Consider the following 16,816-nt stretch of genomic DNA (forward strand, 5'->3'; position numbering starts at 1 on the left):
TTTAGGATTTAATTATACTTTTTAAAAATTTTAAAACTTAATTACATTTTTATGATAAATTTTAAAACTTCTAATGCATTTATTTTGTTTTTCTTATCACTCACTCGTTTTAAAGGAAATCGAAAAGGAGTCTTTCAAGCACCCGTAAGCTGATAGGAGTCGCCTTGGTTAGGTTTGTGTGTTCATGGGGCTCCCGTCTTTCTTCTCCTTCGTGCTCAAGATGCGATCTCCAGCGATTCATCATCCCATTCCACTTTCCATCTCCCTCCCTCATCTCTCTCGTGCCCGTTTCTCGTTTCGCGATCGCCGGAGGTTTTCTTCGACCCCTAACCCTAATTTAGACGACCCGAACCAGCTCTTGAGTTACGTGAGGAAATTTTGCAGAGCTGGTGGCGGTGGGTTTTCGAGTGTCGACGATGCCCTGCGTTGCTTCGGTAAAATGATCAACACCGACCCTTTGCCTTCCCCCAGGGATTTCAGTCTTCTGTTGGGTGCTATAGCGAGGATGAAGCACTACTCGATTGCCATCCGCTTGATCCAGCAGCTGCATTCGTTGGGGATTGAAGACAATCACTTTTGGCTGAATATTTCGTTGAATTGCTTCTGCCGGTTAGAGCGGGTTGACTTGGGTTTGTCTATCCTGGGCAGAATCTTGAAGCTTGGGTTTCCCATCGATGTGGTGGCATCGAACACCCTAATTGATGGTTTCCTTATAAAGGGCGAAACTGATCGAGCGTTGAGTTTCCTCGATGATATGCAACGAAAAGGTCCAGAACCTAATGAGACCACGTATGCAATAATCGCCAAGGGGTTATGCAGGGCAGGTAACACCAGATTGGCGATGGAATTGCTGAGGGACTGGGAAGAGAGAAGCTGCAGCATCAATTCCTTCGCATACAACATAGTGATGGATGGTCTTTGCAAGGAGCGATTGATCACAGAGGCACTGAGACTCCACGAAAGCATGAGTAAGAAAGGCGTCGAACCAAATGTCGTTACTTATACCTCCTTGATCCATGGTCTGTGCGGTGTAGGCCAGATGGAAGATGCTCTGGCATTGTTGAAAGAGATGACAAGCGGAGGCATCCAACCCGACATATTCACTTATAACTCATTGGTCCATTGCTTATGCAACCTAGGCCAATGGAAAGATGCTACGGTCTTGATGGAGAAGATGATGGAGGCAGGAATTGAACCAGACGTGGTTACTTATAACTCTGTCATTCAAGGAGTGTGCAATTCCGGCCAATTGAAAGAGTCCCAAAGACTGCTGAGTCATATGGTGCAAAGCAGAGTCATGCCGGATGTTCAAACCTTCACTATTCTGGTGGATGCATATTGTAAAGAGGGAATGGTTGTAGAGGCAGAGGCCATAATCAACCAGATGATTCAATCAGGTAAAATGCCTAATAGTGTCACTTATAGTACATTGATGAATGGTTATTGTTTGCAAAATAGAATGGACGATGCTATGGAAGTGCTTAATCGGATGGTTAAAAGAGGCTGCTCACCTGATGTTGTTAGTTATTCCACGTTGATCAACGGATATTGCAAAGTGAAAAGAATGGACAAGACAAAGATGCTTTTCCAAGAAATGCTTCAAAGGGGCCTGATTCCTAACGTCATAACATACACCACTCTCGTGGATGGATTTTGCAAGGTTGGGAACCTTGAAGCCGCGGCAGAGCTAATTAACGAGATGCAATCTCGCAATCTCTTTCTAGATCATTATACCTTGAATGCTTTCCTGGATGGCTTGTGTAAAATGCAGCAGATTGACAAGGCCATGATATTGCTTCGAAAGATGGAAGATTCCCAATTCGTCCCAAACATTGTGACTTACAGTATTATAATGAATGGCATGTGTAATGCCGGAAAGCTCGATGATGCTAAGGGGCTGTTTGATTGCTTGAATGCTCGAGGCTTGCAACCTGATGTGCAGACATATAACATTGTCATGCATGGATTGTGCAAAGGAGGATGCATGGAGGAAGCATATCAGCTGCTAAAGGAGATGGAAGGAAATGGATGCATTCCAGATGGTGTCACTTATAATGCATTGTTGAATGGTTATTGTTTGCAAAATAGGATGGATGATGCTCTGGCAGTTCTTAATTTGATGGTTGAAAGAGGCTGCTCACTTAATGTTGTTTGTTATAACACATTGATTAACGGATACTGCAAAGCGAAAAGAATTGACAAATCAAAAATACTGTTCCAAGAAATGCTTGAAAGGGGCTTGAATCCTGATGTCATCACGTACAACACTCTCATAAATGGATATTGCCAGGTTGGGAACCTTGAAGCTGCGGTGGAGCTAATTAACGAGATGCAGTCTCGCAATCTATCTCCAAATCATTATACCTTGAGTGCTTTACTCGATGGCTTGTGTAAAACACAGCAGATTGACAAGGCCATGATATTGCTTCGAAAGATGGAAGATTCCAAATTGGTCCCAGATATCGTGACTTACAATATCCTAATCCATGGCATGTGTAATGCCGGAAAGCTCGACGATGCTAAGGGGCTGTTTGATTGTTTGAATGCTCGAGGCTTGCAACCTGATGTGCAGACATATAATATTGTCATGCATGGATTGTGCAAAGGAGGATGCATGGAGAAAGCATATGAGCTGCTAAAGGAGATGGAAGGAAATGGATGCATTCCAGATGGTGTCACTTATAACACCATCATCCAAGGGCTTCTAAGAAATAAAGAAAATACGAGAGCAGCACAACTTGTTGGAGAAATGGTCGAAAGGGGTTTTTCTGCAAACGTAGGGACGATGGAGTTGTGGGTTAAGTATCTTGTGACGAATGGAACTACTTCTCCTTCTTTTTCCAGTCGAACTCTCCATTGTGTGTGAGATCTGTCCGCCTTTTCAGCTGAAATGTGATGCAGAGTAAACCAGATCAACGGCAAGTTTTCTTCCACTCATCATCTCATTGAGTCCCATGTCCCATTAATGAAGTTGTTTTAAGTCAGGGAGATGCTCTCTCTTGCTTCATTAGGAGGCTTTTGGAAGGGTGGAAGGTGAAGTTTGTTTATTGGATACCTAGGTTCTGTAATAAGTCTCTGTATCTAACTGGTACATGGACTCATCAGTTGGTGCTTCTGGTGCCTAATATTTATCAAACAGGTGAAATTCATACAGATGATCAAGCGGTGTGAGGATGTTCTTGAATTAAATAGATGTTAAAGCAATAACTTAACTGTGTACTATATGCAATTCAGACGTTATACACAAATATCTTGGGCCTCTTCCTCAAAATGGAACTAAAGAAAACAATGTCCTTTCCTGGGGTGTAATGCATGTGCTTTGAGAGAGGGAGATAATGTAATGTAATGGCTTATTTACCGTAGTTCTTAAAAGAAGATGCACAGGTGGAAGTGGATGGTATATGATCATGGTGATGGGCAGTTTGAATCAATGGTGGTGAATACGTGTGGCGAGCTGGGTACTCAGACTATCATCGCAGGTCCATTACATATGTGGGTTATTTTCTCTGCTTCTTACAGCGTAGTTGGAGGGATGGCTTGCTGACTAAGGAACATGGCTGCAAGTGTATGGAAACAACTTGCGGTATCTTTTCCTTGCTCTGCGGGGAATTTTCTGAAAAGTGTCTAGCGATGGGTGAACATCTATACTGCCGACAGACATTGCGAATGCCAAGCCACGTTGATATCTTGAATGGCACCAATCAACTTCATTACAGACAGGCCTGTAGGATGTAACTTTCTTTCGCTCTCAATAGAGTACATTCATTGCCAATTTACTGTTTTAATAACTGACTGAGGAAGACGTGTTTTGGTTTGTTTTTGCGTGTTCCACTCAAAACAGCAGGGTTTGCCTGGACGGTCTGCCTCTCATCGTGCCCTCTGCTCTTAGTTTCTTACATGGCAAATAATAAGGAAACTATCTCCTCTGCTTCTTGCCGACAAGGTAACATGGCAGCAAGTGTATTAAAACTTCTTGCAGTAACTTTTCCTCTGCCCTGCTAGGGATTTTCAGAAAAGCCTCTGCTGATGGGTGAACATGAACGCTGTTGACAGACATTCCCAGTGGCCAATGCCAAACCGCATAGAAGTCTTGAGCGACACCAACCAACTTCATTGCAGTCAGTCAACACAAAAAACCCGACCCAAGTACTTTGAAGTTCTTTCTGGAGGGAACAGTTAGTGTAGGTAAGCTGTGCTGTCCATAAAACAAGCTATTACGCTTCAATGTAGCTGGTGGTTGGATATAAGAGACAAATGCCTTTTATTTGCACTAAAAAGGCTTTTATCTAACGTAAATAAGAGAGAGAGAGGGGTAGAAAAAAGTACTTTTTTTCCCCTCAAAGAACAGTATGCCCTGCGAGAGTAAACTTGAATTCATCAGATTAAGTGGGGTAATTGGCTATGGAAACTTGGACGTTTATCCTATTTGTGATTGCATCTTTTACCACAGGTAATCCGTTCATTGGTGAGATAATTTGTAGGACAAGAAAGATATGATTCCGCTAATCCTAAAACCTGACAGGATTAAATGGACCGGTTTAATCGATTCAACTGGGATCCGGACCATGGTCGCTTCTGGTTTTTCTCAATGACCCGGTTTGGTCAAGATACAGTCAAAACCGGCGTTGATCCTATTCATCTGGTCATTCGGTGACCAGTCATCAATTTGACCAGGCCTTTGTAAGAAGAATTTTTAGGGATGGCGCAGCGTGGATCAACATGTTGGCCTCTTGGAATTGCAAGGTTCATTATTCCGTGCACTGAGCAGCTATGTTTATCAGCATAGACTTTTTCAATATATAAGATTTACTTGTATTTTCTAACGTATTGGAACTGGAAGTCAAATCAATTATTTGATTAGTCTTAGGGTCGCTTGTTTCGTGAAAAAATCACGATTTAGAAAATATTTTTCTAAATATAATCAATTGTATTGCTAACAAAAATATATGAACGAAAAATATTTTTATCGTCCACAATAAAGTTCAGGCACAAATTATTATCGATAATGAAAATATTTTTTGTTGGCTAATTATTTAGAGCAACATAACCAATCATTTTTTAGGGAAATGTCTTTCAAGTCTTTCATTTTTCTTAAAACAAATAAATCCTTAAATTAAAAATATTGACCGTCTTTTTCAAGGAAAGTATATTCAAGATAATATTGATGTTTTAGTCATCAAAGTTGGGGAAAATTCCAAACAATGGCTCGAAGTAAACCTTGTGTCAAATAAACGCTTGAAATGATTATGATTATTACAAATAAAGACATAAAGTGGCTATGGTCGTTTCAAATAAGAGCTTGACCTCATCAGTCTTTGGCTAACTAAACATTTTGACCGGTTAAGGGTGTTTTTGTCCAATTACAATTTTAATTTTAGGTTATTTTTATTATTTTCTTTTCTTTCCTTGTTCCCCCCCTTTTTTTTAATGTTTTTAATGTGACGATGGTGAGAGGTCGTCACCAAGGGTTGTCGCTAGTAAGGGCTGGTAAGAGCTTGGCCACCCTTGTCGACCGCTGGCAAGGGCTAGCAAGGGATATGCTAACCTCGTTGGCTATGCTCAAGGCCACCCTCGCCAAATGTGGCGAAGGTCAGCCTTGCCTAGGGCCAACGAGGGCTTGGTGACCCACATCGGCTGTTAATGCTTGGGCGAGGGGACTCTCACCTACCTTGCCTAGTGCTAGTGGCTAGTGGCTAGTGAGGGTTGTTGAGCCCTCGTCATCCCAGGTCAAGCCGACCCTCACTAAATCTAGTGAGGGTGGCCTCGCTTGTGGCCAACGAGGGGCCCTTACTAGCAACCACCAAGGTCAATCTTTGCCCAACCCTTTCCAGCATCATCGGTGGCTAGCCACTAGCAGCAATGAAGAAAGAAAAACTAGAAAAGGAAAAAGGGAAAAAGAAAAGAAGAAAGGAAAATATTCAATAAAAAAGGCAAATGGCCAAAATAATCTTGACTAATTGGAAAGTCAGGCCTTGAAATAGATATAATTATTTCAGGCCATTGTTTGAAATAAGATCTACTTTAAGCGTTTACTTGAAAAAATGATGGCACTTCATGTCGTTGTTTGAAATAAGGTTTACTTTGGGTCTTATTTGAGAAAATAAAAACATGCCAAGTTTTTATTTGAAATTTTATCTTAAAGTTGCTTTGTGTTAAAAAGTCAATGGAGACGATGAGAAGCGATTTCTCTCATTTTCCTTTCTTCTGAAATATTTTTAGCTACTCTATTTGATTAATTGACCAAATATTTTAATAAAAGGTAAATGAAAAGGGTACGTAATTGCTAAAAGGTAAATGAAAAGGGTACGTAATTGCTAGTAGGATTATTCTCATATTGTGACAATGACACTAATAGCTCCATGGATTTTTGTTTAATATACAGAATGTCCATGTCTTCCCAAAAATTTTAATAGGTGTAGTTAGGTTTTTCAACTATGTCTAATGTATGAAGTCATCCATGAACTTTAAATTAGCTCAATTGGGTCTTTAAATTATTTCTTTTTAATGTCAATGTGATCCTTGTTTTGAATAAAAGACTCCAAATTAGTAAAATTCACGGACCATCGGTGGTGTCATCTATTTTCAAATAAATTGAATTTCATATTCTCCCCTGCAATTTTTCAGCTACTACCGTCGCATTGGGAGAAACTCTCGTGCACTTACCATTAGAGTCATTATCAATTTCCCAATTAAATTGAATTTCATGTTCTCGCCTGCAATTTTTGAGCTATTAAGCGTGCTTCGTGTGTGTGTGACAGCGAGAGAGAGAGAGACCCCAGAACGATGAAGCCGACGAGTCTCCTCCGCCCTGCTTCTTCCATCTTCCTCCTTCTTCATGCGCCCACTGCGATCTCCAGCCATCCATCATCCCCTTCCATCCTCCCTCTCTCCTCTCGCCGCCGTCGTCGTCGTCGGTTTTCCTCGACCCCTAACCTTACTTTAGATGACCCCAGCGAGGTCTTGAGTCACGTGAGGAAAATTTGCAGGAATGGTGGTGTGTTTTCGAGCGTCGGCGATGCCCAGCGTTGCTTCGGTGCAATGATGAAGACGGACCCTTTGCCTTCCCCCCGGGATTTCGGTCTTCTGTTGGGTGCTGTAGTGAGGATGAAGCACTACTCGATTGCCATCCGCTTGATTGAGCAGCTGCATTCATTAGGACTTGAAGATAATCATTTTTGGCTGACGATTTCCCTGATCGATTTGGGTTTGTCTATCCTGGGCAGAATCTTGAAGCTTGGGTTTCCCATCGATGTGGTGGCATCGAGTACCTTAATTGATGGTCTCTTTATTCAGGGCAAAACTGATCAAGCACTGAGGTTCCTCATGATATGGGACGAAATGGCCCCGAACCTAATGAGACCACGTATGCAATAATCGCAAAGGGGTTATGCAGGGCTGGTAACACCAGATTGGCGATTGAATTGCTGAGGGACTTGGAAGAGAGAGGCTGCAGCATCAATTCCTTCACATACAACATAGTAATTGATGGTCTTTGCAAGGAGGGATTGGTCACTGAGGCGTTGAGACTCCATGAAGATATGAGTAGAAAAGGCGTCGAACCCGATGTTGTTACTTATAACACCTTGATCCATGGTCTGTGCGATGTAGGCCAGATGGAAGATGCTCTCGTATTGTTGAAAGAGATGACGAGCGGAGGCATCCAACCCGACATATTCACTTATAGCTCCTTGGTTCATTACTTGTGCAAGCTAGGCCAATGGAAAGATGCTACAGTCTTGTCGGAGAAGATGATGAAGTCAGGAATTGAACCGAACGTCGTTACTTATACCTCTGTCATTCAAGGAGTTTGCAATTCCAGCCATTTGGAAGAGGCTCGAAGACTGCTGAGTCATATGGTGCAATGCAGAGTCATGCCGAATGTTCTAACCTTCAATATTCTGGTGGATGCACATTGTAAAGAGGGAATGCTTGTAGAAGCAGAGGCCATAATCAACCAGATGATTCAATTAGGTAAAATGCCTAATAGCGTCACTCATAATGCATTGTTGAATGGGTATTGTTTGCAAAATAGGATGGATGATGCTCTGGCAGTTCTTAATTTGATGCTTGAAAGAGGCTGCTCACCTAATGTTGTTACTTATAACACGTTGATTAACGGATACTGCAAAGCGAAAAGAATTGACAAATCAAAAATACTGTTCCAAGAAATGCTTGAAAGGGGCTTGAATCCTGATGTCATCACGTACAACACTCTCATAAATGGATATTGCCAGGTTGGGAACCTTGAAGCCGTGGGGGAGCTAATTAATGAGATGCAATCTCGTGATCTGTATCTAAATCATTATACCTTGTATTCTTTCCTGGATGGCTTGTGTAAAATGCGACAGATTGACAAGGCCATGACATTGCTTCGGAAGATAATAAATGGCACGTGTAATGCTGGAAAACTCAATGGTGCAAAGGGGCTGTTTGATTGTTTGCATGCTCAAGGCTTGCAACCTAACGTGTGGACATATAACATTCTCATGCATGAGTTGTGCAAAGCAGGACGTACGGAGGAAGCATATCTGCTTCTAAAGGAGATGGAAGAAAATGGATGCTTTCCAGATGGTGTCACTTACAACACAATAATCCAAGGACTACTAAGAAATAACGAAAATACTAGAGCAGCACAACTTGTCAATGAAATGGTTGAAAGGGGTTATTCTGCAGATGTAGCGACAATGGAGTTGTGGATCAAATATCTCATGATAAATGGAACTTCTTCCTATACTAGGAGAACTATCCATTGTCTCTGAGTTCTGTCCAAGTTTTCATCTGAAATGTGATGAAGAGTAAATCAGATTAATGCCAAGTTTTCTTCCAAACATCTTCTCATTGTGTCCCATGTCCCATTGATGAAGTTGTTTCAAATCTGAGAGACAATTCACTGAATCGAACTGCCCAAGATGGCAAATATTTGGAGGGGTATAAGGTGGATTTTTATCCTCATATATCTAGGTTCGGTACGAAATCTCTGTATTGAACTATTATGTGTACTCATCTGTTAGTGCTTTTTGGTGCCTAATGTTTTTCAAACAGGGAAATTCATACAAATGATCAAGCAGTCTGAGGATGATATTGTATTAAATAGATGTTAATAGCGATAACTTTACTATGTAATGAAGTATATTATGCCATAAATCCTGATTAGCCTATGTTGTATGTGCTTTGAGAGAGAGATCCTAGTTTTCTGTTATACACTTTCTCTTTTCACAATCTGATCCTTTCAGTGTCCTATTTACCATAGATATTTCAAAGAAGAGGCATACCTTGAAGTGGATGGTGTTTGAATCGGCAGTGGAGTACATTTGGGTCAAGCTGTGTATCAGATTATCACCATAGGTTGATTATATATTTGGTTTATTTGCTCTTCTTCTTACATGCAAATAACAGCGAAGTTTGAGGGACGACTTGCTGACTAAGGAATGTGGTTACAAGTGTATGAAAGCTACTTGAAGTATCTTCCCCCTTGCACTGCGAGGGATTTTCCGAAAAGCATCTGACGATGGGTGAACATGAACACCGTTGACAAACAATGCTAGCCGCCTTGAGCGAGCAACAATCAACTTCATCGTGGTCAGGCCCAGATGATGTAAATTCCATCATCTTTTCCACTGCATCAATTGAATTACTTTCCCGATCAATAGAGGTACATTCCTTGCCAAATTTGTCTTGTTTTAATTACTGACTCGGAGCACATTTTTCTGTTTGTTTTTAAGTGTCTCACTTACAACAGTAGGATTTCCCTGGACAATCTGCCTCTCGGCATGCCCTCTACTCTTTGTTTGCTGACCCAGTCATAGTAGCATGCAAGCGTTTCAGAGATGAGTCTTTGAGCTAAGTTCACGCGTGGATAGCACGACAGACATGATCAATTGAACTCAGAAAAAATAACTTGTCAAGCAAAAGGTTCAAATTGAAGTTGTGTATATATCTCAAGAGGATCAACTCCTTGGCTGTCTCTTTGCCCGTTTCCTGATTTGACAACGCAGGTTCATTGGCTTATCAACTGAAGCAAGGCCACTTTTACGATGAAAAGTAAAATCTTCAGAGAAAATTGGTTTCTTAAGTATCTCCTGCTGCATTAGTAGATGCTGGTTTGGTTCAATCCTATGCTGATAAGTCCATTTTCTTTTTCATGCATTAGCTCATCCTCTGTACTTATTTTGGTTTATGCGGATGACCCTTATGTGGTATGACCAGTAATTGATTTGACATAGTTTCTGTTTTGCTGATTTGGCTTCTTGGAAATATTTTCTTGGCAACGAAAAGACTGAATCCTCACGTGGCATCTGTCTTGTATGCTGTAAATATGTTCTCGACCTCCTTAATGATTTTCAAGTAGTGATCCGTATGCAAATACTAGGGACAAAGTCATTGTGATTTCTTTTGGAATTTCAACAGGGAGTTGTGCCGAGTTCAACGTATATGTCAAATTCACAAGCGGCTTTAGCAAAATCGTTACCATTTCTTTTAGCCTTTATGCAGCGTTTCCTTCTATTGATTCCGGCTTTTGGTTTTGCACTATCCTGCACGTCCTCTTATTTGCGTACTGCCGTCCCTTGAAGACTCGCTTAAGTATCATAGGAACAAACCCAATGACGTGCAAATTAGATAATGCAAATATTATTTTTCATACGAGTCATTAGCTTTTAGCTGCTTTCTCAGGTTTTCTCGGTCATAAAAAGGCAATTTGAGAACTTTAAACTAACAAAAAAAGTATAGGAGACACATATCATATCATTTCCCACAATAAACATGACAACATGAACGGCAGAAACAACCACGCAAAATATAAATTAGGATACATGGCTAGAGCATTTATTCTTCAACACACTTAAGCAACACACATCCCAGTGCCGTTACCATTCAAACAAGGTTCTCTATGTTTGGAGCCAAATTACTTAACCAGTAGTTTTCGTACCTCATTCTACAATCTTCAAGCTCGACTTGAGCGCCAAATTACTTAACCAGTATTTAGGATTTAACAGCCACAGTGGCTATAAGAAAGTGCTTGGCTAAAGTGTGACCATAGGCAGTTGTTGCGGGATAAGGAGATGCAGTGGAGTAGTTGTAGTCCATGTGATTAGACATCACGGTCGTCGTGTCCTCGAGGGCATAAGCCACACTGTTTGCATAAGGATCACCACTTCAATGGGAACCAGTATTGGAAGCCCAATGAACTATGCCATTGTTCAGGGCACCTTTGACAACATTGAACATCAAGAGGACAATAGTAGCATTATTAGTATCCATAATGTGATATACCTTAATTTTCTCTCAACCCAACTTTGTACCTTGATAGGCTCAAGTCCTGACTATTTATAGCAGTTGTACCCAATAGGTTTTCTTCTATGATTAGTATCTCAAGCTTTCTTCCATGGTACCAATGCATAAACAATCTTAAAAGCTTCTAACTATTTGTTTATAGAATGGAAACAATGCAATTTTATATTTTGCTGAGGGCTAGATATGCAATTTGATCTGTTTAAGTAATTCAAAGTATTTCTTTAGTTTGCATTTGTCCTTTTTCTTTGGCTAACGTGTCCTTTTTACTATTTGAGCAACAGTTGCACATAACTGTACAATTTGAGCATACACAAATTCATCGCTCTCTCCCACGAATCATTGATAATCCTGAGTTTTCTTTTTTGGAATTATTGAGGGTCTAGCCATGTTTCAATTGTCCCTCAATATTCATGTGTACGTCACTGATGTTGCTCCTATCCTTTTTCGTCCAGTACTCTCATTTAAGGGCCATCTATTTTTATGTAGTTATCTTTCATTAACCACAACAATTCTAGACAACTTAATCAAGAAGATACTTGATTCCTTTGCTTATTCGTTGAATGCTTGTTTCCTCTATTTGCATCCTATATTGGATAGCATTTAACCTATTCTATCTTAGCTTGACTAGAACTCAAAAATTTACATAAATCATTGCATTCACATGCATCACATGAGATACCTTGTTGGAGCTCACAAAATAGATGATACATCTAAAGAAATAGCCCAAAGATTTATTTGTAGGATTACGTTATTAACTATGTGGATGGATACTAGGCAAATATGCTCACAAGAAAAATCGGTATGTATCTAGTTATGGATGGAGCTTGAATATAAGGTTATTTAATCGGGGCTCTAAAAGTGTGCACTCACGATTTCAATTTGTGTTTTGTTCTAACCACCATCCATCACTTGCTTGTGTGGTCAATCGTAGGACACATGCTCATGGAGTATGTAGGAAGAAAGTCAGCGGAAGAAATGACTAACATTTTCAATGCGCAATGAACAATTTACCGTGGAACAAACGTTGAATCACGAGCGAACGACAGATAATAAGACTTCATGATGCTCCGAATGCAATTACAAGGAAAACATTCAATTTTCATAGTGTTAACGTCGATTATCTTCTTAAAGCAGTAATGAAATGCCTTTCATTCTTTGATGGAGAGAGAAAAAGAAGAGAAAACTTTCTTTCAAAACGTTCTTTCTGCCAACCACACTAGCAGTTATCTCCATAAGTTATTTATATGACTTCCTTCATATCCTTTCAAAAGAGTATCTCTTCATCATAATATATTAAGATGAACGAGCGCATCTTAATCGCACCCTATTGTGGACGTACTAATAAATTATAACATCTCCCACTCGGACATATCAAGAATATAAGACATTCGATGTTCATTTACTTTAGAAACAATTCATATTGGCAAGAAAGCCGTACGACTAGAGAGTATACTTGCATGTAGAAGCTCAAATTATGCACTTGTTAGGGATGACATAATAGCTATAACCCTAAAAAGAAATAAACAATTGATGTCTCATAGTGCCCCAGACATATTTTGCTATATAATACCAAATATACCTATCCCTTAAAGGTTATACTTGACTATTATCATAACATCATATATTTACAATTATATCTAAGACCACAAAAGACGATATAATTGATCGATCGATCGTAAAACAACGATAATCTTCATTCGCACTCATGTTTTTCTTCATTTCAAAACAACTGTTTTCTTAGACACGTCCCATAAATCTATATTTATTCATGACGGTCAATAACATGCTAAATTAGTAACATTTATCTTTCACTTCGAGAATATAGTCATAAGTAACATATGACACAAAATAAAGTAAATTATAAATTATCTCAAGGGATCATATGATGAGTAAATAGGGATAATTTCACTCACCTTCCCTTGTTAGTCATACAATGCACATGTAGTATGAATAATATACTATAGTGGATTTCTTTAGCTATAAGAGCATATGTCATTTATTAAATACATTCATTATATGAGTTTAACCTAAATATAGTCACGTGCTTCTCACGTACTCATGTTTAGCTCAAGTGTTATATTAGCTCCCTTTCTACAACGCCTAATTAAGTACTTGCATCCGACATCTTACAAACATACATGATTGTGGGATTATCATGTTCGGCCTTATTACATACAAATTGCAGATCTCATCTTGACTCCAATCAAGGCAATGTGTTATTTTATGTACTAAATTTACTCTTTCAGTATTTATATGTACATAACATCCCATCTCAATGTGCTAACTATAGCACCGAAGGTGATTTCTCGTGTGAGTGAGTTAATCATTACTTGCCGATATATTTTTCAACAATATATGCGTGTTCGTGCTAGTCTTATTATGGATTTGTACTTATTGATAAAATATAAAATCACTAAAGACAAATTAGTATAATGCATATATACATAAACAAATTATCATCTACAATAATACATATCACATTCTATGTAACCCTAGAGATATCCAGTGGGTTAAGAACACATCTCTAGGAATAGCCTTTGTAAATGGATCAGTAACCATTCTATGAGTTGAAATGTATTGAAGCATCACTTCCATATGCGCTATTATATCTCTAATGAAATTGATTTTTTTATATCAATGTGCTTATTGTCCTATCATGATACTTGGGATTTTTCACATACGTAATAGCTGCTTGACTATCATAATAAATTGTAATTAGTCTTAGAACCTCAGTGACAATGACTGAATTTTCTTAGAAACATTTTAGCTATACTACTTCTTGCACTGCTGTAGAGCACGCAAAAAATTCTGTCTTCATCATAGATAAACCCATGCATGTTCGTTTCTTACTATTCCAATAAATTGCACATTCATTAAGCAAGAACGCATATCCATAAATTGATTTACGCTCATCTAGATCTCCTCCTCAATTGGCATCTGAGTAGCCTAACAAGCGTAAATCATTCCCTTGATAACAAAGTCGATAGTTTATAGTGTTTTTCAAATATCTTAAGATCTTCTTCACTATTTTATAGTGTACTTGATCAGAATTTGATTGATAATAGATATTGACTCACTAACCCCACGACATGACATATGTTGGCTCAAGTATATATCATAACATACATCAAACTTTCGACCGCGCTAGCGTAAAGAACAGTTTCCATTTATTTCTTTTTTTTCTAGAGTCTTAGGACAAATCTTAGTACTTAAACATTCGTCTTGCATGACAAGGATATAAATGAGATTACAATCTATTGAAACGCTCAAGAATCTTTATTAGACAAGACTCTTATAATAGAGTAAGGAGTTTTCTTAATCGATCTTTTTCTGTCACGACCCGAACCTCGAGCGCATGCACATCCCTCTATGGTTAATAAAATTTGCGACGTCCCATGAAGTATCACCGACCCATTCGTTTTTTGGCACAAGTGGAAACATAATAACAATCTTCAAACAACATAAAAGTGGGATAGAAATATAGGATAATATTTTCACAAAACATACTTATAATACATCAACATATATATACAAAAAAGTCTAACACCACATGGATCTATTTCAAAAAGAAGAGCTTCTAGGCTATCTATGCTCTGAGCTTTTTGTCCATGGGACCAGAGTCCCTTGCGATCACGTCAAACTTCTAGATAACAAAAGGCTGAACTGTCGCCCACTATCCAAACTAGACAGAAGACTCGTCAACATCTGACAGAGACTAAATAAAAACCTAGCTTTCACTTCTTGTGAATCCCTGCACCTCGCTTGACAATCCTCTATCTAAAGACTTCAAAATGGTTATATAATAACCAATGAGACGATGTCTCAGTGATTCCATCCCCTAAATCCTGATTAGGAGAAAAGTACACTCACTTGCAACATAACCATATCTCCGCCAAACTCACGTAACACCAGTGGTCGTCCTGCATGTCAGTACCATTCAATTTGCATATAATTATATTGAAATCATGCATCATTGGAACATCTCGACATGTATACACATATAAATATATATCATCACCGATTCACGGGTCCCGATTACTAGACCAAATCGTTATGGTACGTCCCATACCGCACCACACAATTCCGTCTCCGAATCTGGCCCCTCAATCTCAATCATTCATGTGTTCCAATTGGTTATGACCCATCGGTCACGGCCAACTTAACAATCAGCAGTCTTCCAACTTAACTAGGTTTCGTCTCGCACCATTGAGCACGACAACGTCTACATCTAGACGACATTTCTCAAAGGACCACCGGTCCAGCCTCCACTACGACCGGCATCTATTAACTTGGGGTATTCTCGAACGAGTATCGTTCGGCCCCAAAGGCTCGTGACGGTATCTCATATCATACATGCATTCGTTCAATTTCGGCTCAGGACACCGTATATTGCACTCAAATACCTCAATTAAAATAGTGATCCCGGCCTCTTTTCTTCGTGTTAGAAATGCATGATAAAATAATTGTGTGTAGGAATACGGTCAGATCGAACCAGAAAATTTTTATCATCTCTTTTAAAATTACCTTGATTTGATATAATACTTAAAAACATTTTCGGTGTCCAAAACTTGACATTGGATATTTTCTAATTAAATACAAAAATTCTATCATTTTGAATTAAATATTCACATTTAACAACCATCATTCAATTGCACAATTTAACAATCCATGGCATAAATGGAATATGCTACTACAATCGGCACGGAATTTCGGTCATCGGCTATCTAATATAATTTCCAGAAAATATTAAATAATTAACTAATTTATAATTGAATCATTTAAATTAATTATTTAATTAATTACTATTTATAATTTTTCACTAAAAATTCAATTTGATTATAACTAGAACCAATTGTTAAAATGCCTAACTAAACTAATGCCTTACAATATCCTTCTAGTCTAACCATTTAACTAAATATTTAAGTCTCTAACTAAATAATCCAACCAACCTAACTAACTAGTCTAACTATCTAATCTCATCTCAACTAACTACCTAACTAGTCATTATCCTAACTAAACTAGTTTCTAATCCTATTTAACTTAATCATACTCTTGAGGAATGTAATCAACCCCTAATCAGAAATTAGGAAATTGACTCACATAAACTAAAAACCAATGACCTCCGGCGATGGCAAAGCGGTGGTAGTGAGGTCTCGATCTAAGGGGCCTTTGGAATAACCGGGCGGCCACCCTTGGGCGACAAGGCCCTCGGCCTCTTGTTGGCTTGGTCTTCTCGGCCAAACCAAGCCGAGCAACGATGGCGTGAGCTCGTTGGAGGCGAGGTGGCGACATCATGGAGCGGTTCGGTTGACTGGTGGGCTGCATCACCGCAGCAGGGGTTCTAGTGACAGGGCAATAGCAACGGCGAAGGGATGGCTACTTCCGATGAAGGTGGTGAGTCTAGATCGAGGAGGGATGGGCGGTGGAAAAATCTTTTGTATGCGGTGGCGGAGCTTCGGCGAAGGGATCTGAGAAATCTCGGCGGTTTTTGTGGATTGTTGGTTTGCTAGTGAGGGTGGTTGAG

At 39.3% G+C, this 16,816-nt stretch overlaps 2 protein-coding genes and 1 non-coding gene across 4 annotated transcripts; all 3 read left to right on the top strand.

Annotated features, from left to right (window-relative positions):
• Window positions 1-104: 104 nt before the first annotated feature.
• On the top strand, window positions 105-3,189 carry LOC120295499 (pentatricopeptide repeat-containing protein At3g22470, mitochondrial-like). Its single transcript, XM_039316711.1, has one exon. It carries the CDS (start codon window positions 185-187, stop codon window positions 2,864-2,866), a length of 2,682 nt encoding a protein of 893 aa, XP_039172645.1. The 5' UTR covers window positions 105-184; the 3' UTR covers window positions 2,867-3,189.
• A 452-nt stretch (window positions 3,190-3,641) lies between these two features.
• LOC104433193 lies at window positions 3,642-4,242 on the top strand. Its single transcript, XR_005551570.1, has 3 exons — window positions 3,642-3,731; window positions 3,842-3,943; window positions 4,054-4,242. It is a non-coding gene; the product is annotated as an uncharacterized LOC104433193 (transcript).
• Window positions 4,243-7,199: 2,957 nt separating this feature from the next.
• Window positions 7,200-9,306, top strand: LOC120293561 (pentatricopeptide repeat-containing protein At1g12300, mitochondrial-like). Of its 2 annotated transcripts, none has more exons than XM_039313250.1 (2): window positions 7,200-8,966; window positions 9,251-9,306. In XM_039313250.1, exon 1 carries the CDS (start codon window positions 7,329-7,331, stop codon window positions 8,757-8,759), a length of 1,431 nt encoding a protein of 476 aa, XP_039169184.1. In that variant the 5' UTR covers window positions 7,200-7,328; the 3' UTR covers window positions 8,760-8,966; window positions 9,251-9,306. The 2 variants fall into 2 exon arrangements, with proteins under 2 accessions (XP_039169184.1, XP_039169225.1); XM_039313291.1 differs by having other exon boundaries at window positions 7,200-8,961; window positions 9,251-9,300.
• The last annotated feature ends 7,510 nt before the right edge of the window (window positions 9,307-16,816 follow it).

This window comes from Eucalyptus grandis, chromosome 1 (genome assembly GCF_016545825.1).
Source record: "Eucalyptus grandis isolate ANBG69807.140 chromosome 1, ASM1654582v1, whole genome shotgun sequence".
Classification (NCBI taxonomy): Eukaryota; Viridiplantae; Streptophyta; class Magnoliopsida; order Myrtales; family Myrtaceae; genus Eucalyptus; species Eucalyptus grandis.